The sequence below is a fragment of the Callithrix jacchus genome, chromosome 20 (genome assembly GCF_049354715.1).
Source record: "Callithrix jacchus isolate 240 chromosome 20, calJac240_pri, whole genome shotgun sequence".
NCBI lineage: Eukaryota > Metazoa > Chordata > Mammalia > Primates > Cebidae > Callithrix > Callithrix jacchus.
In genome coordinates, this window is record NC_133521.1 from 8,700,522 (window position 1) to 8,724,528 (window position 24,007).

Genomic DNA, 24,007 nt, shown 5'->3' on the forward strand with positions numbered 1-24,007 from the left:
ACCCCTTCTCAGACAGCCTTTGGCAAAAGGTAGCCACAGTTTCCAACTTCAGTGCCCTCCTGCTCACATTCCTATTCTTTGGAGCTCCTTCCCAGTGTCACCTGCAGACCTGTCACCACTGGCCATCCTGTTGGCACTCCAGTTAGCCCTCAAGTCCTGCCAGGCTCCCCTCATAGCCAAACAAAGGGAAGACCACCTGCTGCATTTGTTATAATGGTTACTAACTATATAATAGATCTATATCATGGAACACATGTAAACATCTTTTAAAAATGTTATATGCAGTTAATTACAGTTAATAGTAGGAATTGTTTTTCTTTAGTACATTTATATGCTATAATTTGGGAACTCATCTCAGTGACTAAGATTTTCCTTCCTAAGTAGCTTTCATGGGTGCTATTTAAAGATATATGAATGACAACATCATAAAAATCCAGTAGTTCCCTCTTTCACCAAGGGATCCTTCCAAGACCCCCACTGGATACCTGAGGCTGTGGATAGTACTGAACCATGTATATATATATATATATACTGTGTTTTTCCTCTATATTCATGCCTCTGATAAAGTTTAATTTGTATTGCAGGTACAATAAGATATTAAAAACAATACTTAATCAGAGGATATACAATGATAATATGGCAACATCACTGCTCTTGTACTTCAGGAATGTTATTAATAAAATAAGGGTGACTTGAACTTGAGCACTGATACTGCAATGGTTAATCTGATGACTGGGGTGGCTACTAAGAAACTAACAAGGCAGGGAGTAGACACAGTGGAGATGATGGTGGGGGTGGGTCACGTCCAGGGCTTATGGACTGGGATGGTACAACATTTCATTATAACACTCAGAACAGCATGCAACTTAAAAGTTATGAATTTTTTATTTCATATCTTTGGACAGTGGTTGACTGTGGGTAACTGAGACTGTGGAAGGTAAAAGTGTGGATAAGTGAGGACCATGGTATTAGTACATAGCTTTTCTCTTATTATACCACTTGATGGAATTCATGATTAATTGGTATGATTTTTTAATTAAAATAGTAGCTTCATATTTTATTGGATCGTATTCTGAGATGTTTAAGATACAGTTTAATAATACATTCCCCTCCTTCAATCATGGAAAAAAGTTACCAGGTATTTACATATAATTCATTTAGGATGATTTCCTTTTTTTTTTTTTTTTTAAGAAAAAGTCTTTTCCTTGTGTTTAAAATGTAAAAATTTTCCTATTTCTTTCTTTCTGTCCTCAAATCCACTGTGGGTGATAACCGTTTTTGCTGACACACAGCTTTATCAGGTATGACTCCTAAGTGTCGTGTTGCACTTCACGGATGTATTGTTGAATTTTTCAAAGGAAGAACTTTCCACAGTGACCTTCTACATTCCCTTGATCAGTATTTAGGAGTATTTTATGATCATCGCTGGGCTTTAAGGTCTAGAGTGCTCTTTGTATTCAAAACAAGTTTGCCATATGTATTACACCTCTATTTCAGAAATAAATTGTGTTTTCTTCAAATATGTGATTGTTGTATGTCGCTAGCTTTCTGTTTTTAATCTGTTTATAATTCTCTCTGTTTTCCTCTTTATATGTATGTGTTTGTATACACATCTGTGTTATTCCTAACATACATGTTTTTAAAAGCAGATACATGTTCTTAACCAGAACTTTTCTAACCAGATACATATTCCCAACCAGGCTGTTTTCAAACTGTGTTCATGAAATATATTAATCCGAGATGTTAAGCAGAGTGGCATAAAAATGTTTACCGATAAGTTTATTGTGTTTCTCCTGGAGCAATTCACAATGCACATTAGCATATTAAAGGTTCTGGTTCCATGCAGTGAAGAAATTGTTTATCTTTGTTCATCTCATCATCTTCAAGAAATATTTGAGTTCGAAACATTTCAGAATACACAGGGGTGTTGTAGGCCTGCTGATTTGTGAAATGCTGCAAAAAATTGAGTAAGGTTTTCTTTGTAGTGTTTTAAGACATCAAATAAAATTGACTACAAGTGATTAAATTTTCAAGAGATTAAAGCATTTAGCTGAATTGTATTTTGAGAGAGTATTTTCTTACAGAAATTACATTTTGAAATACAGCATTAATTTTTCCCCCATAGTATTATCTTTTTCAATATTTTTGATGGCCTTTAAAAAGAATCTGTGAGACTAAAAATTCTGCCATTTTGTGGAAGGAGGGTTTTTAAAATTTTGTTACTGTCATTGCTTCCTTGATTGTTTCTCTTCTATAAGAATTTGCCTTTATCTTTAAAAAAACATGTTTACTATTTCAGAGAGTGTGACACAGGAAAGGAGGCCTCCCAAACTTGCCTTTATGTCAAGAGGTGTTGGGGACAAAGGTTCATCCAGTCATAATAAACCAAAGGCTACAGGTATGGATTAATAGCATACAACCTTTAGTAATTTACATAATGCTAAATTTGCCATCACATTAAAAAAGGTTATAAGCTATTACTTCTTAACATGTGTGTAGACTTTTTTCCTTCAAACATTTTTAGTAGTGAAACTAAAGCTTTTATAGAAATATTGTTGCTTAAGTCAAGTGTCCCCAGCCTTTTTCACCTCATGAAGAGTTCCCTGTAAAGGACCTGTGTGTTTTGCTGGTCTATAATAACTGGTTTTTGGAACTCCTTACTTGGAATATTTGTATATGTAGTTTAGGATTGCAACTGTGTGAAATAATCCTATGCGGATAATGTTATATAGGATAAAGTAGACTAGAGATTAATTAAATGGTTTTACTAACTAGATGTGGCACAAATTAAACCCCAAACTGCTAAGAAAAAATTTCTTCTGTTTCCCAGAAGCTTCCTCAATACATGTGGAGCTCCACGGCTCTTTTTCGTTAGCCCACATACTTCATAGATTTATAGAATGGTAGTTATACAAACCAAGCAGTTCATTAAAAAGCTCTAAGAAATTTTGTTAACTCAGATGTGGGTTAGGAGAAGAGTATTTTTTTCCTCAATTATAATTTTGGTTCATTTAAAAGGAAATTGTACTTTAAGAATTATTTTATGTGACAGTGGGGCCTGAGAGACTTAGGATTAGTTGCAGGATATATAGGTAAGTCTTTTTTATGTTAATCTATAGATCTATGTGGGATAGCTCAAACTTGCTACTTTCACTTAAAGAGAAATAGACTAAAGATTTTCTTAAGTTACAGCATGTTAATTGTATTGTAGCAGATCTTAAAGTTATAAAATGTACAGCTATCTGCTTTAATTTGAAAAGGAAAATCAGCTTTTTTGTGGGTTCTGGAGAGCCCACTGGCCCCACCATGACATGTCTCCTGATTAACACTGAGGCAGGGTAATGTCTTAAAATGGCTGCGACATAGTTACACTCACCCTCTCACATAAAATAAATCCAATCTATAAGAAATAAAAATGCTTGATTTTTTTCAAAGACATGAGGAATTTGACTACCAACAATTCCAAATGTTTAAAACTTAACTATTTTTAAACATAATTCGCGTATTGATTTATATACAGCATTTGAAGATTACATTATTTTCAAATGAACTGTTTTAAAATAATAGGTTAAATTTGTGAACCAATAGGTCTGTAGAATGAAGCTGGGGAATGGTGATTTTGACATTTAGAAATAAACTGCAGTACATGAAACAATTTCTTAAAAATGAGTAGGTTTTTCTTTTAACTTACTCCTGTTACTCTCCTATATTGACTTTTGGGCCCATGGATGTTTTTAATATTGCCAAAATGGTTACCAAATTTTTAAAAGCCAAAGGCAATTACAAAACATATTGTTTTTATATACATTTATTGGTTATATAAACAGTTGTTAACATGGTACTCATTCATTTCTCTTACTAAACAGAAACTTTGACACTATGTTAACTTTATTTTTAAATGAAACTTTTCTTGTTCTGTAGGATCTACCTCAGACCCTGGAAATAGAAACAGATCTGAATTATTTTATACCTTAAATGGGTCTTCTGTTGACTCACAACCACAATCCAAATCAAAAAATACCTGGTACATCGATGAAGGTAATCTGTACTTTTAGCGTTCTTTATAATGATCCTCTCTTTTTAACTCGTCATAGAGAAATGGCTTTTCTTTAAATAGCAATATCTATAGTTTTGGAAACAGAATGAATAGGCCACAATATTTAGTTTGTAATATTGCTGAACTAAAATATTGTACACAGTTTGAATTGTACTACTGTTAAGATTGTTAAAATGTTTAAGAAATGTATTAGTAGTTTGTTCTTTTCCTTTAACTGATCTGTTTAGGGTGGAAAATTTCTGCCCGGTTCTTTCTTGACCTCTTTAAAGCATTCCCTTTTGAAAAAAATTATCTTCCCTTGTTTCTGGGACATCATTTTCTCCTAGCTTGTTCCCTTCTTTGTTCATTTGTTCAACAAATATTTATGGAGTGCTTATGATATACCAGGCATTCTTTTGGGCATTGAGATGAAAATGGTGAGAAAAAATAGACACAGATTGTACTCCTTGTGAGTTTGCCGTTGTTAAGTTGTTGAGATAGAAATTAAACAACCACAGACACAGAAGTAGAGTTGCCTTGGTGATGTGTGCAGTGAAGGTACATGATGCCGTGAGAATTCACCAAAGGTGATTTTTCTTAGGGTCTTGGGGATATTTCTTTGGGACAGTGACACATGCTTAGGTTTACCAGAAGAGTGACAGATGACAAAGTGAAAGAGGCCAGAAGAACCTCCTCGGGAGGAGAAATAGCATATGGAAAGTATTCATGGAAGAATGAGTTGTATCCTGAGTTCATATTTAGCTTTTGTTTTTTTCTGAAGTAAACAATTAAGTCTATAAAATTCCCTTATAAGTATTAATTTAGCCATGTTACATAAGGATTCTTTCTTTCTTTTTCTCTCTTTTTTATTTATTGTTAAAACTTACTATTTCTTTTTTGATCCATTAGTAATTTAGAAACATTTCTTAAGGTTTTTGGTGTCTTTTTATACTGCTTTCTCAATTAATTGTGTTTTAGACAAAGAGTATCACCTATACGATACCCACTGATAATAGATTTTTTTGATTTGAACAGTTGGGTGCCATTGACCGAGGTGCATAGATCTGGGGGTGGAGAGAGAAGCGAGAACACTGTTGGCCATGTTAACTTTGTGATGCCTATGAGAATACTATGAATAGTAGGGAGGCCAGGGGGGCAGTCGGACTAGATCTGTATATTAATTTTTAGAAATGTAAGACAGAGTCAGTATTCTTGAATGCGTTTCTCTAATTAGGAATAATTTTTTAGTTGCAGAAGACCCTGCAAAATCTCTTACAGAGGTGTCTACAGACTTTGACCGTTCTTCACCACCACTCCAGCCTCCTCCTGTGAACGCACTGTCCACTGAGAACAGATTCCACTCTCTACCATTCAGTCTCACAAAGATGCCCAACAGCAATGGAAGTATTGGCCACAGTCCACTTTCTCTGTCAGCCCAGTCTGTGATGGAAGAGCTAAACACTGCACCCGTCCAGGAGAGTCCACCCTTGGCCATGCCTCCTGGGAACTCACATGGTCTAGAAGTGGGGTCATTGGCTGAAGTTAAAGAGAACCCTCCTTTCTATGGGGTAATCCGTTGGATCGGTCAGCCACCAGGACTGAATGAAGTACTCGCTGGACTGGAACTGGTAATTTAACTTGATCCAAAAATTGTAATTTTTTTCTATATGAGGTTCTGTGCAGATTTCCTCTTATTATATGCTTTTTGGTAAACCATTATGTTTGTCAGAAAAGCTATCACTGCAGAAGAATTTTCTCCCATGTTGCCTGATTTCCCTTTGCCACCCCTGAAGCTTTCGACCCACTTGTCCTAATGTTAGTTGATTTACATTCAAAAAATGAAAGCTGATTTTTAGGCCAATATATTTAGGCCTCTTATATTAAACAGAATTCATTAAATCAAGCAAATTTGCTGTCAGCCTTTCTCTTTCTTCTTTGGCGCCTTCTCCTGGTGATTTCTAATAATTATATCATTGGCTTTAAACTTAATCACCATTTTTAGAGATCTTTTGAGACCTTTGCTAGAGGGAAAGGGTTTCCCTTTAGATATCAGGAGAGCATATCGTTTGATATTTTGTAAACAGGAGAGGAGAACTTGAGTACATTTAGCATTTATTTGTTTATTTAGAGACAGGTCTCACTCTATCACCCAGACTGGAGTGCAGTAGCACGATCAGGGCTCACTGCAGCCTCAACCTCCCAGGCTCAAGCGATTCTCCCGCCTCAGCCACCTGAGTAGCTGGGATTACAAACATTTACCACCATGCTTGGCTAATTTTTTGTGTGTTTAGTAGAGACAGGGTTTCACCATGATGCCCAGGCTGGTCTCAAACTCCTGGACTCAAGTAATCTGCCACCTGGGCCTCCCAAAGTTCTGGGGTTACAGGGATGAACCACTGCATATGGCCAATTTAAATATATTTCTTTTTTTTTTTTCATGTTTGTTTCCATGGTAGTGATTACTATCTTGTGGGGCATGGGGGTGAGGTGAGAATGCAGGTTGTTAGAATAAATAGCCTTCTCCTTCCCTTCCTGTTTTAAAGCTTATAGAAATGGTGCAGAAAAGGCCACTAACCAGGGGAGGCTGAAGTGTATATTCTGAAAGGAAATATAGAAAGGAATTCATGCGGGATTAAGGAATTCACTTTTTAAATCATTAGCTGTCGGCTGAAGCACTGATTACTGAACTCCTTTATCTCGATGAGGTTCCCAGTACAGGTGCGAAGAGGGAATGGTGAGAAAGAGTATACTAGAAACAGGTCTTAGTAACCTTAGTTCTTTATATACTGTCTCTGCAAGGTGTGGTATAATGCATATCAGAGCATTTCTTTTTCAGGAAGATGAATGTGCAGGCTGTACCGATGGAACCTTCAGAGGCACTCGGTATTTCACCTGTGCTCTGAAGAAGGCGCTGTTTGTGAAACTGAAGAGCTGCAGGCCTGACTCTCGGTTTGCATCACTGCAGCCGGTTTCCAATCAGATCGAGCGCTGTAACTCTTTAGGTATTTGGATGCTTTTCGTTTACTTAACAACCTGGAATGACTCTAATTCTAATCTCATATCATGTCATATTAGGTGATGGCGACAGTGTTTTAATATTTTTCTTGCCAATGCTCATTAAGCTTTAAACCAGTAAAAATTGTTGCATGGTGTATAAGAAAGTTGTTTTAAGAGGGGACATCTTAAAAAAGTGTTAGGAAGAGCATTTGAGACTTACTACATGAATAATAGTGTAGTTTGTTTTTCTCTTCCTGTTGATTACATTTAGTTTTCAGCAATGCCAGTGGTAGAAATTGAAATGTGACCTTTTTTTTAACTGAATTCCCTCACAGTGTCTTGTTTAAGTACAGCAGTGAGTGCATCTTACAAAGAAATCAGCATTAGTGTAAGAAGTAAATTTCAACTGAGTGCTCTCCTCATCACGTGTAATTGGGGCAGGTTCCTGGTGCTGTTTCTTTCCATTGTTGGATAATAGTGGAAAAGCATCTTGGGGCTTCAGCAGGTGCAAACAGGAAAGCCATCTTCATGAAAAACACTTTTGATTATGTTGAAATAGTCCTTTGGAATTTTCATTTTCTTTTCAAACTTGAAAATGAAGCATCTTCAGATAAACACTGAAATATTTGGGAAACATTTTATTTGACAGGTGCTTTTTACACATAATACTCTAAAATGTGTTTTTAAATTGTGGAGGAAGTGAAGCTGAAAATGAACAATAGCAATTTTTATAAGCCAAGTTGAATGAATAGCAGTTACCCAAAGCCTACTTTTTACTTAAAGTTAAGAAACAAATTTTGCATCAAAAATCAAAAACTTTTTAAAATGAAAAAAAATTTATGAGAATACATACTGCAATAGTTTAAAAGAATTCTTTTCATTTCCTTTTTTTTTTTTTTAAATCTTTTCAGCATTTGGAGGCTACTTAAGTGAAGTAGTAGAAGAAAATACTCCCCCCAAAATGGAAAAAGAAGGCTTGGAGATAATGATTGGGAAGAAGAAAGGCATCCAGGGTCATTACAATTCTTGTTACTTAGACTCAACTTTATTCTGGTAAGTTTAAAATGCCATAAGGGCAGGGACACATGGGTATGTATGTGTTTGCGTGCGTGCGTTTGTGAAAGCAAGTGCCAACTGCTTCTGAGTAGAGAAACTGGATGAGCATGGGTCAGGAGACAAAGGGTGATTTGTTTTTCTTTTTCGTTTTTTTTTTTGAGATGGAGTCTCGCTTTTGTTACCCAGGCTGGAGTGCAATGGCGCGATCTCGGCTCACTGCAACCTCCGCCTCCTGGGTTCAGGCAATTCTCCTGCCTCAGCCTCCTGAGTAGCTGGGATTACAGGCACGCGCCACCGTGCCCAGCTAATTTTTTTTTGTATTTTTAGTAGAGACGGGGTTTCACCATGTTGACCAGGATGGTCTCGATCTCTTGACCTCGTGATCCACCTGCCTCAGCCTCCCAAAGTGCTGGGATTACAGGCGTGAGCCACCGCGTTTTTCATGACATAGTCTTTGGAAGCTTTGGAATGTTGTCTCATGTTTCTGTATCCAAAAAGTTAATATAAAAAGTAACTGAATAATGAATAAGAGGTGAATGATATTGTTACAAATGGAATAGATATACTGAGAGTATCTGGGAAATCTTTCTGCACATATCAAATAACATAACTTGCAGGGAAGCCACTGGCTGTTGTGTGCTGCTGTATTTATTTGAGTAGGTAAAGGCAGTCATAAAACTACTGTCTTTAAAAAAACCTATTTTCAGTAGCAGCACTGCTGCCCTCCAAAGTGAAACAACTTAACATTGCAAGAATTTTTTTTTTCTGACACCCAGGCTGGAGTGCAGTGGCATGATCTGTGCTCACTGCAACCTCCACCCCCCAGGTTCAAGCAATTCTCTTGACTCAGCCTCTTGAGTACCTGGGATTTCAGGCGTGTGCTACGACTCCTGGCTAATTTTTTTATATATATATTTTTTCAGTAGAAGCAGGATTTCACCATGTTGGCCATGCTGGTCTTGAACTTGTGACCTCGAATGATCTACCTGCCTCAGCTTCTCAACATGCTTGGGATTATAGGCATGAGCCACCATGCCCAGCCTTAACATTGCAAGGATATTTAAGCTCTGGAGAGTGAACCAAGGATCTTTAGGCTCTGAGGACTGTAGACTGAGTTAAATTGAGAGTAGCCTGCCAGTTCTGTAGCTATATGATAAGAATTAGGAAGTTAACTTGGGCTGCTAACATTTTTAAAGTAGGGAGAAGAATAAACTGGTGGCCATTTTATTTGCAGAATGCTTTGGCAAAAACAAGCCTTATAGTATTGATATAATATTCTTTAGATTTCCTGATAAAAATCTGTATTAACCAAATTTTCTTTTTATTTGATACTAGCAAATTACTGCTGTTAGTCACTCATTTTATTTATTTATTTATTTATTTTTCTGTTGCCCAGGCTGGAGTGCAGTGGCGTGATCTTGGCTCACTGCAACCTCCGCCTCCCGGGTTCAAGTGATTTTCCTGTCTCAGCCTCCTAAGTAGCTGGGACTTCAGGCACATGTCACCAAGCCCAGCTGATTTTTTTGTATTTTTAGTAGAGACAGGATTTCACCATATTGGTCAGGCTGGTCTCTAACTCCTGACCTCAGGTGATCCACCCACCTAGGCCTCCCAAAGTGCTGGGATTATAGGTGTGAGCCACTGCACCTGGCCTGTTATTCACTTATAAGTGATTTTAGTGTTTAGAGCAATTTATTAATGTAATAGATCTTTGCAAAGGGGCACGGGGAGAGAGAAGCGGTGCTAGCCTCGGGAAGTTGTTTCCAAATGCTCTCCTCTGTTGTCTGTTTGTAATTTGACTGGGCTTTTTAGTTCCTCTTTCAACTTGTGCAAAGAAGTTTTATTTCTTAATATTCTGTGGACATGTTATTATCCTTTAACTGTGTTGATCTGCAGTTTGCTTTCTCAGTATTTGTTTGTTAGTATTGTCCTTAACCTGGAAGAATCTCTAGGTCCTGATGTCCTGATGGATGAACCATGGGTATCTTCACAGGGGTCCTAGTACCTGTGTTAATGAAAAACACAAATTGTTATGTTATTTGTTCTCTAGACTTCACGTATTTTCCTCTTCTAATTCTTTTAAAAATCTGTTTCTTGAAAAATATGTTTACAGCATGAAGAAAAATATTTTTTCTTTTGCAGCTTATTTGCTTTTAGTTCTGTTCTGGACACTGTGTTACTTAGACCCAAAGAAAAGAATGATGTGGAATATTATAGTGAAACCCAAGAGCTGCTGAGGACAGAAATTGTTAATCCTCTGAGAATGTAAGAAGACATATTGCTATTTTGCCTTTAAATGGTGTCCTACTTGCTGTTTTCTGGCATAGTAATTAATTTATACCTTGTCTTCATATAAGAGATGGGTGAAAATGGGTTTTTATGGTAAAATATTACATTTTTAAACCTTTGGTCCTTGTATTTTTTTTGCTTATTTAATTTCTTAAATCTGGCCAAGGTATAGAACATAGCATATTCCATGAAATGATTGACACCATTTTGCTGGAGTAAACTACAGTTTAGCAATTGCAGTAGGTTTAGGAAAGCTGATACATAATACTTAGGATTCTTATCTTTTAAAATTGTTTATTCCAACACTTCCGCTACCAGTAATCATGCTTACTAGTCAAACTGGTATAGTCTAGCTTCTTAAATCTAAAAGAAAAGGAGCAAGTGAAGTTCTGTATAGAATAGCTAGCATTTAATCCTTTTGTACTAGCAGCAGATGAGATGTATTTTAGTACCACATGTCTTGGTTAAAGGAGTCTATCTGGCCTCTTTCCACCTGTCTTAAAAAGGTGACTCTTTTTCCATTTCCTACCTTAGGAATTATAAATATGTCTTTGTATGGCCACAGGAAGCAATTTGTAATGGGACAAGCACAAGTGACAGGAGATACCTAGTAAAGACTTTGAATAAGTGGTAGTGATATGTGACAATGTCACATTATAAAATTTAAACTGTGAAGAGTTAGGACCGTAGATCATAAAACAAATTTGTTCGTTCAGGAATATAGAGAGAAAGCGATATAATTTAAAGTCCATGTGAGATAAATTTGAATTCTTTTATATACTTTTCTTTTTTATCAATTAAAATAAAAAATAGTTTGATATCAAATTTGAACCAAAAAAGCAGAATACTGAAATACAATGAGCATTCCAAATTATCTGCTGTATCACATAACTAGGAAAGTAAATTATAAGAGAATAAATTTCCTCACTTATATCTTTTGCTTTCCTTAAATTCTGTAATGAATTCTCTAATGATCTTACTCTTTAAGAAAATTGTGACTCTTGATTTTCATATCAATTATTTTGTCTTAATGCAAATTTTTAAACATACTATCCCCCCCCCACCCCGTAAGTAATTGATACTGTAACAAGACAGGTCAAATTCAAAACTCTAAGGCACTTTACTACCTCCTTCCTTCCAAAACACCATAAGTTCATTAATAAACATTCTTTGAATCCTATTGTTCAAGCAGTTAAGAATCATAGTTAATCACACTTTCTTGCCCTGTCCACCATAAGAAACTGGTCAGATGCCTTGTCGTGATCAGGATTTCCTGTGTCTGCAGCATTCATATCTGTATTATAGCATTCGTATCTGTATTATGCTTTTATTTGGTGCTGAAATCTCTGCTTTTCTTCACTGAAAGCTTCTCAAAGGCATTTTGTATTTCCAATGGCTGACAGGTTACATTACTGTGTAAGTGGTAGATGCTTAATCTATATTGATTGCAGGAAACTAACAAGTAAATGAATAGTCAGCATAAAAAATTGATATAAAATTAGCTAGTTCTGACTTGTCCCTAGTAAACTTATGGTAGCCACTAAGGTCTCCTCTGAAGCTATTTTTAGAATTACAAATTCAAAGTGATACTAAACTTACTGAATATGTCTTGCATTTAGACAAAGATGAGAGAAAATGTCATAATTATGCCAATCGGCTTGATTGCAGATTTTAGATTTTCAGTTTCTTAAAAATTCTCATTTCCCATTTCCCTTGGTGGCTGTTTCACACTTCAGTATTAAAAGGTTATTCATTCTCAAAATTGTATATTCTGCTTTATGAAGTAAATGCCTTAATTTCCCAAGCAAATATTATTTAAAAACTCAGTCACCACAAACTTAAAAATTGTTTTTTCTCATATTGGTCTATGACAGTTACTTGTAAGGCCTATAACAGTGTCTAGGATAATTCTGGTTCTAGGTCTTTAATTTTTCAAACTTCAAGAAAAAGCTCGTAATTGTTTTCTTCAAAACAATTGTCTGACCTATTGATTTATGACATATTGGAGTTGTATAAAAAATGTTTTGGCCAGGTGCGGTGGCTCACACCTGTAGTTCCACCATTTTGGGAGGCTGAGGTGGGCAGATCACTTGAGGCCAGGAATTCAAGACCAGTGTGGTCAACATGGTGAAACCCTGTCTCTACTAAAAATAGAAAAATTAGCTGGACATGGTGGTGCACGCCTATAATCCCAGCCATTTTGGTAGCTGAGGCATGAGAATCTCTTGAGCCTGGGAGGTGGAGGTTGCAGTGAGCCAAGATCGGGCCACTGCACCACTCCAGCCTGAGTGACAGAGTGAGACTGTCTTTAAAATAAAAAAGAAAAAGAAAAAGAAAATGTGTGGTTAAGATGTGTTATATAATTTAATACATGCCAATATCAATTAATAGTTTTTTACTAACATAGATATGGATATGTGTGTGCCACAAAGATTATGAAACTGAGGAAAATACTTGAAAAGGTGGAGGCTGCATCAGGATTTACCTCTGAAGAAAAAGGTGACCATCTTCACTTATATGCATTGAAAATAACTGAAGAGCATATTCACATACCAAAGTATTAGCTGAAACATGTGTCTGCATAGCTGGGGGGGAGTTTATTTTAAATTAGAAATGTTTTTCTATGTGATATATGGTTATCTCTCATTTTGTAAGTTCTTCCTCTCTTCTAAAAGTGATTGATGATGTGTAATAATGAACCCCTTTAAGAAGTGGGCTGGTTCTAGTATATTAACTGCTTAAATAAAGAGTCCTTTCCTTTCCACACAGCACTGATATTCTCAGTGGTTTATCTCTTGTGGTGCAGAGTTGCATTGGGTTTTCTACGTTTTCCCACTTAGTTTTCCTTGTTATAAAAGGGAGTTAGAAGCTGCTGACTAGGATTAAGTTTATGGTCAGGGAACAGTGTTTTAATCTCTTCCTAGCTAATCGGCTAACTCAGAGATTCACTACCTGACTTTGAACTTAGCAGCATACTGTAACCAGCTATAACACTTAGGGGCTTGCAGGAAACAGGGCATACTTCAGATTGTACTCCACTTAGCTTAAAACCCCCAAAAGAAATAACAGCTATTTCATTCTATGTGATCGATTACACCCTTTCAAATGCAATAAAGTCATGACAGAATTGAAACATAATACTTGATCATAACTTTTAAACGTCTTTTATGTTTTTCCTTTGTCAGGAAAACTTGAAAACTGTACTTTTAATTGAAATAATATTAGATGAATGAAATTGAATTCAGTATTAAAATATGACTGTTAGAAATAAAAAATAAAATGATTTAAAAATGTTGCTTGTGACTTATTTGATTTTGAAATTTTCTCCTAGATCCTGAGGAATTCTTGAATATCCTGTTTCATCATATTTTAAGGGTAGAACCATTGCTAAAAATAAGGTAACCTTTAAATTGTTCTAGAAGCACTGGAAAATAGACAATTCTCATTTCTACTGCCATTATTTAACAGATATGAATTCCAGAATGATCTCTTAATATTGTATTTGTTTAGGGCTTGTAATAGGCTAGTGGAATATCATGCAAGTTAATTTTATTTATTGTCCTCGCCAGAGTACCCTACTTTACTTGAAGAACAAATCCAATGTAAATTTGTACTATAATTTTTAACCCTAGTGATAAGTATTATTGAAAATCATTTTCTTATGAAACTGTGTGTGTGTATATATATATATATATATATATATATATTTTCATAATTTCAATTAATGAACCTTTTAAGAAAAAAATCTAATTCTAACTTAAACACTTCAAGAACACTTTTTGTGTGTGTAGTCATTACTCAAAAAATTACTTTAGTCTTAAATTAGCTTTCCTGTTCTTTGTTGTATGACTTCGTCTCACCTCCTCACTCACCATGTTGAATGAAAGCCTTGTTTAATGTAGTAAAGTTCTTAACAAAATGTTTTAAATGACTAAACTTTACAGATAGTTTGAATTTTCTTAGTCTAAACAAACAATGGACCTTTTTACATTTTAGCTTGGGTTTCTCTGTTGAGAATCTTAGTAATATCCTATATACTTTCCTAAAAGCTAAACATAGATAAGTATTCTTCCTCATCTCTGTGCCTTAAAGAGATGTTGTTAAATGCCATTGTTGAATTGATGGATGGGGAGGAGAGAGGGCTGGTGGAAGGTGCCATGACTGTGGTTTGATATTGTTTGGGAAGTTCTGATGAATGAAATGAGATATAATACATAACCATCAAGAGCTCATATTATCTGCCCAAAGATGATAATAGCCATATGGACACCTAAAAATCATAGAGAATTGCCTAAAAATTACTATAATTAGCAAAAGAATTCATAATTTGTCTATGTAAAATAACCATGGAAAAATCAATGGCATTTCCATATACCTTCAAGCAAATATGAAAAAAATAATTTCATACTTCATGAAAGTATAAAATACCAAGAAATCAATTTTATTGAGATAAGATTTTTAAAAAGACTTATACAGAACTAAAGGGGATTTCATTAATTAGTGAGAAAGACTGTGTTCTGGGTAGGACAATTAAATAATTTAAAGATTATTACATAATAATTTGCACACAAGCAAGATCTTAACATACTTTAGGAAAGTGATTTTAGAGTCCTCTACAAAATGGAAGTGGACAAAATCTTGAAGAATGCTTTTAAAATAGATTTCTATTATAAGCTGTGAAGGCAAAGCAATAGACTTTAAAATAGTGTATGATACTAGCATAAGATTAGAAATATGGATCAATGGGACCAGATAGAAAGCTCAGAAATAGAATTAACTGTATGTAGCATTTCAGTGTCTCATAAGTCAACTTTTTGAACAAAAATGAGAAAGGAAAGATATGTTTAATACATGATGCAAGAAACCTAGCAGGCACTTTGGGAGAAGAAAGTCAATTTGGTTTTTCATTTTAAAGGGACAAATTTCAGACACTTTAAACAGTTTTTTTCATCCTTTATCCCCCCCTTTCTAGCCCACACACCTAAGGAATGTCATACATGCCCAGTAATAACATAGGTTGACTACTGCAGTGATCCTCAGAGTGGGTAAGGAGGGATCAGGGCATCTTTGAATATATCTCAGAGTCTGAATGCCTTGTGGGACTTGAAAGGGCCCTGGGAAGTTCTTCCATACCCCTGAGGGTACGCTCTCCCCTTCACCCCTGCAAACAATCTCTTCATATTGAGAATCACCTTTTCAAAGTTTGTAAATACTCTAAGCTGGCTCTCTTTTGAGAGTAATTCTTCCCCTCCACTAGCATTTCTTTTTGACAGAGAGAGAGAGAGTCAGCAACAAACAGTCATACAACAAATAGGATGAGCACCTAAAAAATGTAAAAAATTAAACAGTCTAAAAGAGACTACAAGATGTTCTTAAATGATTGAAGAGACAAAAGAACCAGATGCCAATGGAAGGTAAAACAGGTTTGATAAATGAATCAAATAAAGACAAAATCTCCAGAAATAGAAACTATATCATGATGTTACCTCATTGGTGCAGTGTGCACAGCTGAAGAGAGAATTGCTCATTTGGAAGACAGAGCTGAAGAAAGTAGCCAGAATATTGTCCAAAGGGATAAAGAGTTAGAAAACAAGAAAAAGAGGATAAGAGACATGGAAGATGGATTCTAACTAGAGTTCCACAAGGAGATACTAGAGATAATAGGGAAAAGGCAATACTTCAACAGATAACAGCTGAAGAATTTTCAGAATTTTTGATAGACTGAGATTCTAATAATAAAAATATTCAGAATTTCTGAGCAGGGAGAACCAGGACTATATTGCCATTCAAGACTTATTACAGGATATACTTTAGTAAAACAAAACTGAGTTTAGAATAAAGGAGTGGGATGCAAGAAACAGGGAAAAGCCAAGAAATTAGTAAATTGTCTTCTCTATCCTAATTTCTGCCTCCCTTCTGTCAGTGTTGGCCACATAGTGCTCCCTTCAACCACCAGTCCTCCTCCCCTGCTGCCATGATTATGATTACAGTTACTGACCTCTACCACTTCCTGGTTTCTTAGTCTCCTCTCTCTCTCTTTTTTTCCTAGAAACTGTTAATTTTCTATGCCTTTTGGCTTTCACAGAAAAATTTTGGTCTTTTGTCATAGTCATCAACAACTGATTTAAACACTGGTATAGCATAGCCTTCAGATTTTTTGCTTATCCTCTGTATTTGTTGTGGGTCTCAAGAATCTCCTATTTTGTTATCAATTAAGTTTTCTTTATTTGGGGATGAGAGTCACTTTGGAAAGCTGAAGATTTCTGCAGGCTGGTTTCTGAATAGCGAGGTTTCTTTTTTATAATAAAATGATGTTAATATTTTTCTCTAAAAATCTTAAAATCTGGAAATAGGTTTAGATGTAAACAGTCTGACTCTGTATCTAGAAATTCTGCTGAAAAGGTAAATAGTAAACTTAAGGATTATTAGTCCTTCTGGTAGAGTTAGTTCTAAAGACTAATGACATGCTATAGTAAAATATTTAGAAGGCAAATGTTCAAAACAGGAGAGTAACACTATGATTAGCATATGGTAGATGCTTAGTTGGTATGTGTTGAATAAACGAGTGACCATCAGACAGCAAGCTTTAGCAGAAAGAATGGTAAGCGGTGGTTAGGGTCCTGGGTTCTGCACCCAGTTCTGCTTTGGACTTGCTGAGAAGTAATTCTCCTTCCTCAGATCTCAGCACCTTCATTTTAGAAATGAAAAGTTTGGTCTAGAAGGTCTGCTAAGGGTCTGTCATATCCGGGCATATAGGAATTTATTTTCCAGCATTAAATGCAGTTTGCAGTTTTCTAGATTTGGGCAGTGAAGTTGCACTAGTGACAGCTTTTGGTTAGTTCTCTTCACATGGTGCTTCTTGATTGGGGTTACTGGGGTTAGAAAATTCTGGGTTTTTTTTCCTAATCACTAAGAGAACTTTCCAATCTAAAAACTAAACAAAATAAATCATTTATAAGGTCTTGAGCTTAAGCAAATTTAATTATTTTATCCAAATCATTTATTTCCCTCAGTTGTTCTGACTATCCAAAGCTACACCATCAATTTTATGGTTTTTCTGTTCTCAGATACTGCTGGCACAACTTCACATTTCGATTTAAGCATTTAATAAATAGATTATATGTGTTTTTTTTTTCTCTGCATGTTTTTAGATCAGCAGGTCAAAAGGTACAAGATTGTTACTTCTATCAAATTTTTATGGAAAAAAATGAGAAAGTTGGAGTTCCCACAATTCAGCAGTTGTTAGAATGGTCTTTTATCAACAGTAACCTGAAATTTGCAGAGGTTAGTGATACTCACTTATGGTATTTTTTATGAAAGTCTGTGAGAGTCTTAAGACTATTGGTAGATTCAATATCTCTTGATTTTAACTAGCTGAGAACAGTTTGAAACACAAACTTAAGAAACACAAATTTTAAAAAGTACGCAGTGTTTCAACTTTGCCTTTATGGAAAATGTCTTAGAATTAAGATTGAATTTTTTGGATTATTGGTGCCAAAGAAAGCACCAAGCTTATTTGCAGAACTTGAAAACTTTTCAGTAGTTTTTTATTTTATTTTTTGAGATGGAGTTTCACTCTTGTTGCCTAGGCTGGAGTGCAGTGGCACAATCTTGGTTCACCACAACCTCCAGCTCCTGGGTTCAAGCAATTCTCCTGTCTCAGCCTCCTAAGTAGCTGGAATTACAGTCATATACCACCACTCCTGGCCACTTTTAGGCAGTTTAAAGCAAAAGGAAGATGTATGTTTTTTAAAATGCCATTTTACCCAAGCATATTATCCAAGTATATCAAAATATAATGTGTACTTTTCCCTCTTCAACAAGAGACAAAATGTCAATACATTCCTTTATATTTATTAATGACCAAGTGATAGAAATTATTCTTCTTTTATTGTCTGAGAATCTTCATAATTTTAATAGTATATGCTTGTGGTTTATTTTGATTGTATTCATTTCTGAAGGCATGTTTTGGTAAAACCTTAACAGCCGCAGTTATTTATTTGTTGAGATAAAATGAGTAGTGTCCTTCTGTGATGACATTTTCTGTATTATATTTGCAAAAACAATCTTTCCAAAATATGTAATAAGTATAAACCCAAATAAAATACGATGATTTTCTTTGAGACCCAAGATGATTGAACTCTGTGACCTCCAGGTGCTGGTGTGTCCCTGCAATCATGAGCCACTTGAAGACTTGTGGCTTGTTGGTGTCCTGTGTCCACAGACCGTGGTCACATGTGGATCCTGTTTTATAGGACACCAATATTAAGGCAGAACTTACTGTTTTGTTTGACAGCCATTACTATTTTGGTTTCATAGGGAAAAGTTTTTTTTTGACACTTTAATTCTAAAAATATCTGTCTTTTTTTATAGGCACCATCATGTCTGATTATTCAGATGCCTCGATTTGGAAAAGACTTTAAACTATTTAAAAAAATTTTTCCTTCTCTGGAATTAAATATAACAGATTTACTTGAAGACAGTAAGTATGAGATTTTTAAAATTTGTTTTGTTGGTTTTATGGAAATTGTCAGATAATTCCCATCAGTTGTGAGTTAGAATCTAACTGGACACAGTAGTTCTCAAGGCAATCCAGTATCTGAAGAGCCTGGAAATATGAAAACAGTCATTTTGTTTCTTGGAATTTATTCTGAGAAAATAGAAATGAAAATACATATTTGATATGCAGATATACTTATTATCATATGATTAAGAAATCAGAAACACCTTGAATGTTAACCAGAGGAGAGTAGTTAAGTGAGGGTGTGTATCTGTGAAATTAAATTACTGCCAGTATTAAAATGTATGAAAATGGTCGTGGTGTAATACTAAGTGGAAAGGTAAGTACGTTAATACATTCTACAAAAGGGGCCATATACACACACACACATATATACTTATGGGAACATTCAGATGTGAAATTATTAGAGAAAATTCACAATCAATCATATTAGCAGTGGTTATCTCTTGCCAACTGAAATTGTAGATGCTTTTAGTTTCCTTCTTTATACTTTCTTGTATCTTTGAATTTTCATCAATGGGCATTTTATAAGGGCAAAACACCCTAGGAGACACTATTTAGAAAAATTATTTGGTCCAAGAAAATGTTTTTAAAGATATTTCAAATACCAACTGAGAGCTTAAGTGGATGGAAGAGGAAGAGACTTTTTTGAAGCCATGAGCATTGTCCTTTTTAAAGCCTAAGTTTTCTTAGCCTTCTTAACTCCCCTCCCGCTCCCCACGTTTCAGCTCCCAGGCAGTGCCGGATATGTGGAGGGCTTGCAATGTACGAGTGTAGAGAATGCTATGATGATCTGGACATCTCAGCTGGAAAAATCAAGCAGTTTTGTAAAACCTGCAACACTCAAGTGAGTTTCCCTTCACTTAATGGATGAACTTTTGTTGAACAATAACTTATTTTTGGTTTGAAAACAGCTCGCTGGTTTTGGAAAGTTTTTTAAAATCATAATTAACTGTTAAAAATTCACAATAAAATGGAATTGCTTTTTCCTCTTCTGTTTACTTGAGAGCTGTTGGTGAAGTACTTGGTTGCTACAAATCGGGATGCATTTAATAAGAGTAAGGAAGCCAATTCACTTGACACATTGAGTTTCACTCATTAATGATGATTTTTTTTTTTTAAGATGGAGTGCCCAGGCTGGAGTGCAGTGGCACAAGATCTTGGCTCACTGCAACCTTTGCCTTCTGGGTTCAAGTGATTCTCCTGCCTCAGCTTCCTGAGTAGCTGGGATTATAGGTGACTGCCACCATACCCAGCTATTTTTTGTATTTTTCATAGAGATGGGGTTTTACCATCTCAGCCAGGCTGGTCTTGAACTCCTGACCTCATAATCTACCCTCCTCAGCCTAATGACATTCTTTTCTTGGTCTATTTTAGGTCCACCTTCATCCCAAGAGGCTGAATCATAAATATAACCCAGTGTCACTTCCCAAAGACTTACCTGACTGGGACTGGAGACATGGCTGCATCCCTTGCCAGAATATGGAGTTATTTGCTGTTCTCTGCATAGAAACGAGCCACTATGTTGCTTTTGTGAAGTATGGGAAGGACGACTCTGCCTGGCTCTTCTTTGACAGCATGGCCGATCGGGATGGTACTGAAAACGCCTTTCTTCTACATGTGGCACAGGGTTCTGGTTTGTAGTGGGACAGTTCATAGTGAGAGTACCTGTTCTGAGTGATATGATATTTTCTGAGAAAATCCTTTCAGGATTATTCTGGTGACACAGTCTTATATCTTGGATTGCATTAACAACCTTGCTAGCTGAACTAAGGAATAATATGTTGTGTGTGTGTGTGTTGTTTTTCTTTTTTGAGATGGAGTCTTGCTCTGTCGCTCAGGCTGGAGTGCAGTGACATGATCTTGGCTCACTGCAACCTCCGCCTCCCAGGTTCAAGCAATTCTCCCACCTCAGCCTCCCGAGTAGCTGGGACTATAGGAATATGCCACCATGCTCGGATAATTTTTGTATTTTTAGTAGAGATGGGCTTTTGCCATGTTGCCCAGGCTGGCCTCAAACTCCTGACCTCAAGTGATTCGCCCTCCTTGGCCTCCCACAGTGCTGCAATTACAAGAGGAGCCACTGCACCCAGCCTCATATTGTTGTGATTTTTTCGACATGCGTCTGCTCTGTTTAAAAAAAAGAATTATAAAATTTTTATTTCAGGCCTGAGGGAACTTACTTCCAGCTTAGTTGTCTTCTTTCAGGCCCCTCTAATTTTGTAGGTACCTTGGTAGCTGTTTATTGAGCACCATTAAGTCATTCTACCTAAATCCTGGCAAGATGAGAATTATTCCTGGTTTTCTCTTATTAAAGCTGAGGTTAAGGTGCCTGAGGTCATATAGTTTGTGTTTAACACAGTCTTTCTGATCTCAGTGCTTATGTTTTTTGTACTAAACCATGTTGTCTTCCAATTGCCAAAAGCTGAGAGCAGAAGTAAACATTTTCTTTAGACAGGTAAAGCCTATATTCCGTGTGTCGTACGTTTCTCCCTGAAGTGGCGAATAGGCTGCACTTGCCAGGCCATTTTCTAGGATACTTAATCATGATGTAACTAATGCTTAATGAATGCCAGGAGCAATCGTGGGCTTCAGGTAAGAAATGGTTGTTAAAGCAGCCCTACCTCGACCCATAAGGAGTTTGCAGGTGAAGACCAGGCCTAGGCAAGGTTGTGAGGTGTGACTGTCATGTTCCTCCATTCTTATACCCTATTTCTCCTTTAGCTACTCTCTTAGGTCCATCCCCCATGGTCTTCTGGTGTGGCCTTCCAGTAGCCTAAGACATTCCCTGTGACAGCCTCTTAAACAGAGGCCTAGGCCGTAGACCAGGAGCTCTCCACCTTTTCTCAGTTCTCTGATGCTTGAGGGATACATCCCAGCCCCGTCTATAGATGTGCCCCCAACCCAGTTAGTGTTTGCATTGAACAGCATAATGCAACAGTATAGGTTTGGAAAAGCTACTGAGCTAACCCAGAGGAGCCTTTCCTGGACTCTCTGAAACCACACCCCAGATCACCTTCATCAGGGGCTGACGACCTGGCTAACAAACTGTTAGAGTTGTGTAGGGATAGTGTTTAAAATGTAAGGAGCTATACTAGCATTCATTTTACTAGATCTGTTCCGAGTTGGACAGTCTCTTGGTGAAGTGTGCTGGTGGCCTGTGTCTGGGGGGAAATGAAAGGTGAAGAACAGTGTTGTCTACCTATGTATTGATAATATGATCCCCTGAGTGACTACAGAGAGAAGCCTGGAAGGTAGGTTTTGGGCTTATATCAGAATGTGTGTCCTTTTACCAGTTTATTCACTGTTGGCTCCAGAATTCTTTCAGAAACCAAGAAATGAGAGTATGTCAAGAGTTAAAGGAAGCTTTCACTTCCAGAAATCAGAAGTAAAATAGAGGCTTTTAGAGCCTGAAATTAGCTTTTTTGAAACGATAGGATTGTAAAATCATTGGCAAAGGAGTTTAGAACTTGACTGCTCTAAAAAGAGTTCTTTGTGCCATAGGCGGTCAGAATGGCTTCAACATTCCTCAAGTCACCCCATGCCCAGAAGTAGGAGAGTACTTGAAGATGTCTCTGGAAGACCTCCATTCTTTGGACTCCAGAAGAATCCAAGGCTGTGCACGAAGACTGCTTTGTGACGCGTATATGTGCATGTACCAGAGTCCGACAATGAGTTTGTACAAATAACTTGGGTCATCAGGAGACGTGAAGAAACCGAAGGCAGTCTTAACGTTGGATCTTATTTGAGCTGGCAGTCTGCTCCACGTCCATTGCCGGCAATGGATGTCTCTGTGGTGATGATCCTTCAGAAAAGGATGCCTGTGTTTAAAAACAAATTGCTTTTGTGTTCCTGAAGTATTTAATAAGAAGCATTTTGCACTCTAGAAAGTATGTTTGTGTTGGTTTTTTAAGAAGTCTAAATGAAGTTATTAATACCTGAAGCTTTAAGTTAAGTGCATTGATCATATGATATTTTTGGAAGCATACAATTTTAATTGTGAAAGTTTAAAGCCTCTTTTAGTCCATTGAGAATGTAAATAAATGTGTCTTCTTTATGGACCAAGGATATGAAATCATTTTTCCTTTGTAGCTAACGGTTGCCTTGAGGAAGAAATAATTTGGTTTTATTAAGAATCTACTCTCAATCCAGTTATTAAGGGTGTACTGAGTTGATTTGTTAATCCTTTCTATATACTGCTGATCCTTGCATGTCTACAATCTGCTCAGTTTTTCTGTGTTTCTGCTATAGTGGTCAGAAAAATACTTAAATTCCCTTAATGGTGTTCTTTTCTATTTGTTCTGGTTTTGAGATAAATGAGTGATTCTGTCCCAAAATGTCCATTTTTGAAGTGATTTTCCTGGAGGATTAGGCTATTCAGCAGTTGAAGCTCTTCATTCATAGTAGTTGCTATCAGCTCACAGGTTTTTTTTAAGGCTTTTAACTATTAATATTTTATGGAATGGGGCATAGCAAATTGATAAAAGAATTAGAGTGATAAGTAAATAAGATAGTCCTATACAAAGAAACATACAGTCCATAAGAACATGAATTTGGCATATAGAATTACTCTTTAAAATTTCCCTGAAGAGATGGATATTTAAACTTCTGTTATTTTAGACAAGATTGTCCCGAACTTAGGTTCGATCTGTCAGCCAGTAATCCCATTACATTCAGTATGACGTCACTTGAGATAATGAATCAGATATGTCATCGAAATGTTAGCAGCAGCTTCATCCTCCTTCTGATTAAGTAGCAATGGGATGTTTTGTTCAATAATAGCCATAGTGTGTGTAGACCACAGTGGATGTTGTAGACTAGGACTGTAGATTATACATGTCGTGCTGTGGGATGTGCATTCTCTGAGTGTTGTTTTGTAGTATCATTGTCTTTCTGGAACGACTTTCTAATGGTGCAGAAAGGCAGAAAAGTTGTCATATGTGTATGACATATGACTTTATAAAATATTTAATGTGAAAAAAAGTGGAAAGAATCTTTACAAACCCTGCAATTACTTTTTTAAAGGTACTTTTATTCTTTGGTTTTATCATTCCATTTTGCAAATATTTACTAGCTTTATAAACTACAATAAGGTACAAAAACTCATC

The 24,007-nt window shown here is 36.2% G+C and overlaps 1 protein-coding gene across 5 annotated transcripts in view; it reads left to right on the top strand.

Moving 5' to 3' along the window:
- Positions 1-22,965, top strand: part of CYLD (CYLD lysine 63 deubiquitinase) — a 54,011-nt gene extending 31,046 nt beyond the window's left edge. For all 5 annotated transcript variants that reach the window (XM_054248783.2, XM_035282699.3, XM_054248784.2 and 2 more), the window contains exons 6-18: positions 2,300-2,398; positions 3,922-4,038; positions 5,285-5,664; positions 6,873-7,038; positions 7,945-8,086; positions 10,232-10,354; positions 12,786-12,877; positions 13,710-13,776; positions 17,530-17,662; positions 18,752-18,860; positions 19,628-19,746; positions 20,277-20,493; positions 22,404-22,965. In XM_054248783.2, coding sequence (XP_054104758.1) covers positions 2,300-2,398; positions 3,922-4,038; positions 5,285-5,664; positions 6,873-7,038; positions 7,945-8,086; positions 10,232-10,354; positions 12,786-12,877; positions 13,710-13,776; positions 17,530-17,662; positions 18,752-18,860; positions 19,628-19,746; positions 20,277-20,493; positions 22,404-22,588 — 1,949 coding nt within the window. In that variant the 3' untranslated portion in view covers positions 22,589-22,965. The remainder of the gene's footprint in view (positions 1-2,299; positions 2,399-3,921; positions 4,039-5,284; positions 5,665-6,872; positions 7,039-7,944; positions 8,087-10,231; positions 10,355-12,785; positions 12,878-13,709; positions 13,777-17,529; positions 17,663-18,751; positions 18,861-19,627; positions 19,747-20,276; positions 20,494-22,403) is intronic.
- Positions 22,966-24,007: the final 1,042 nt, after the last annotated feature.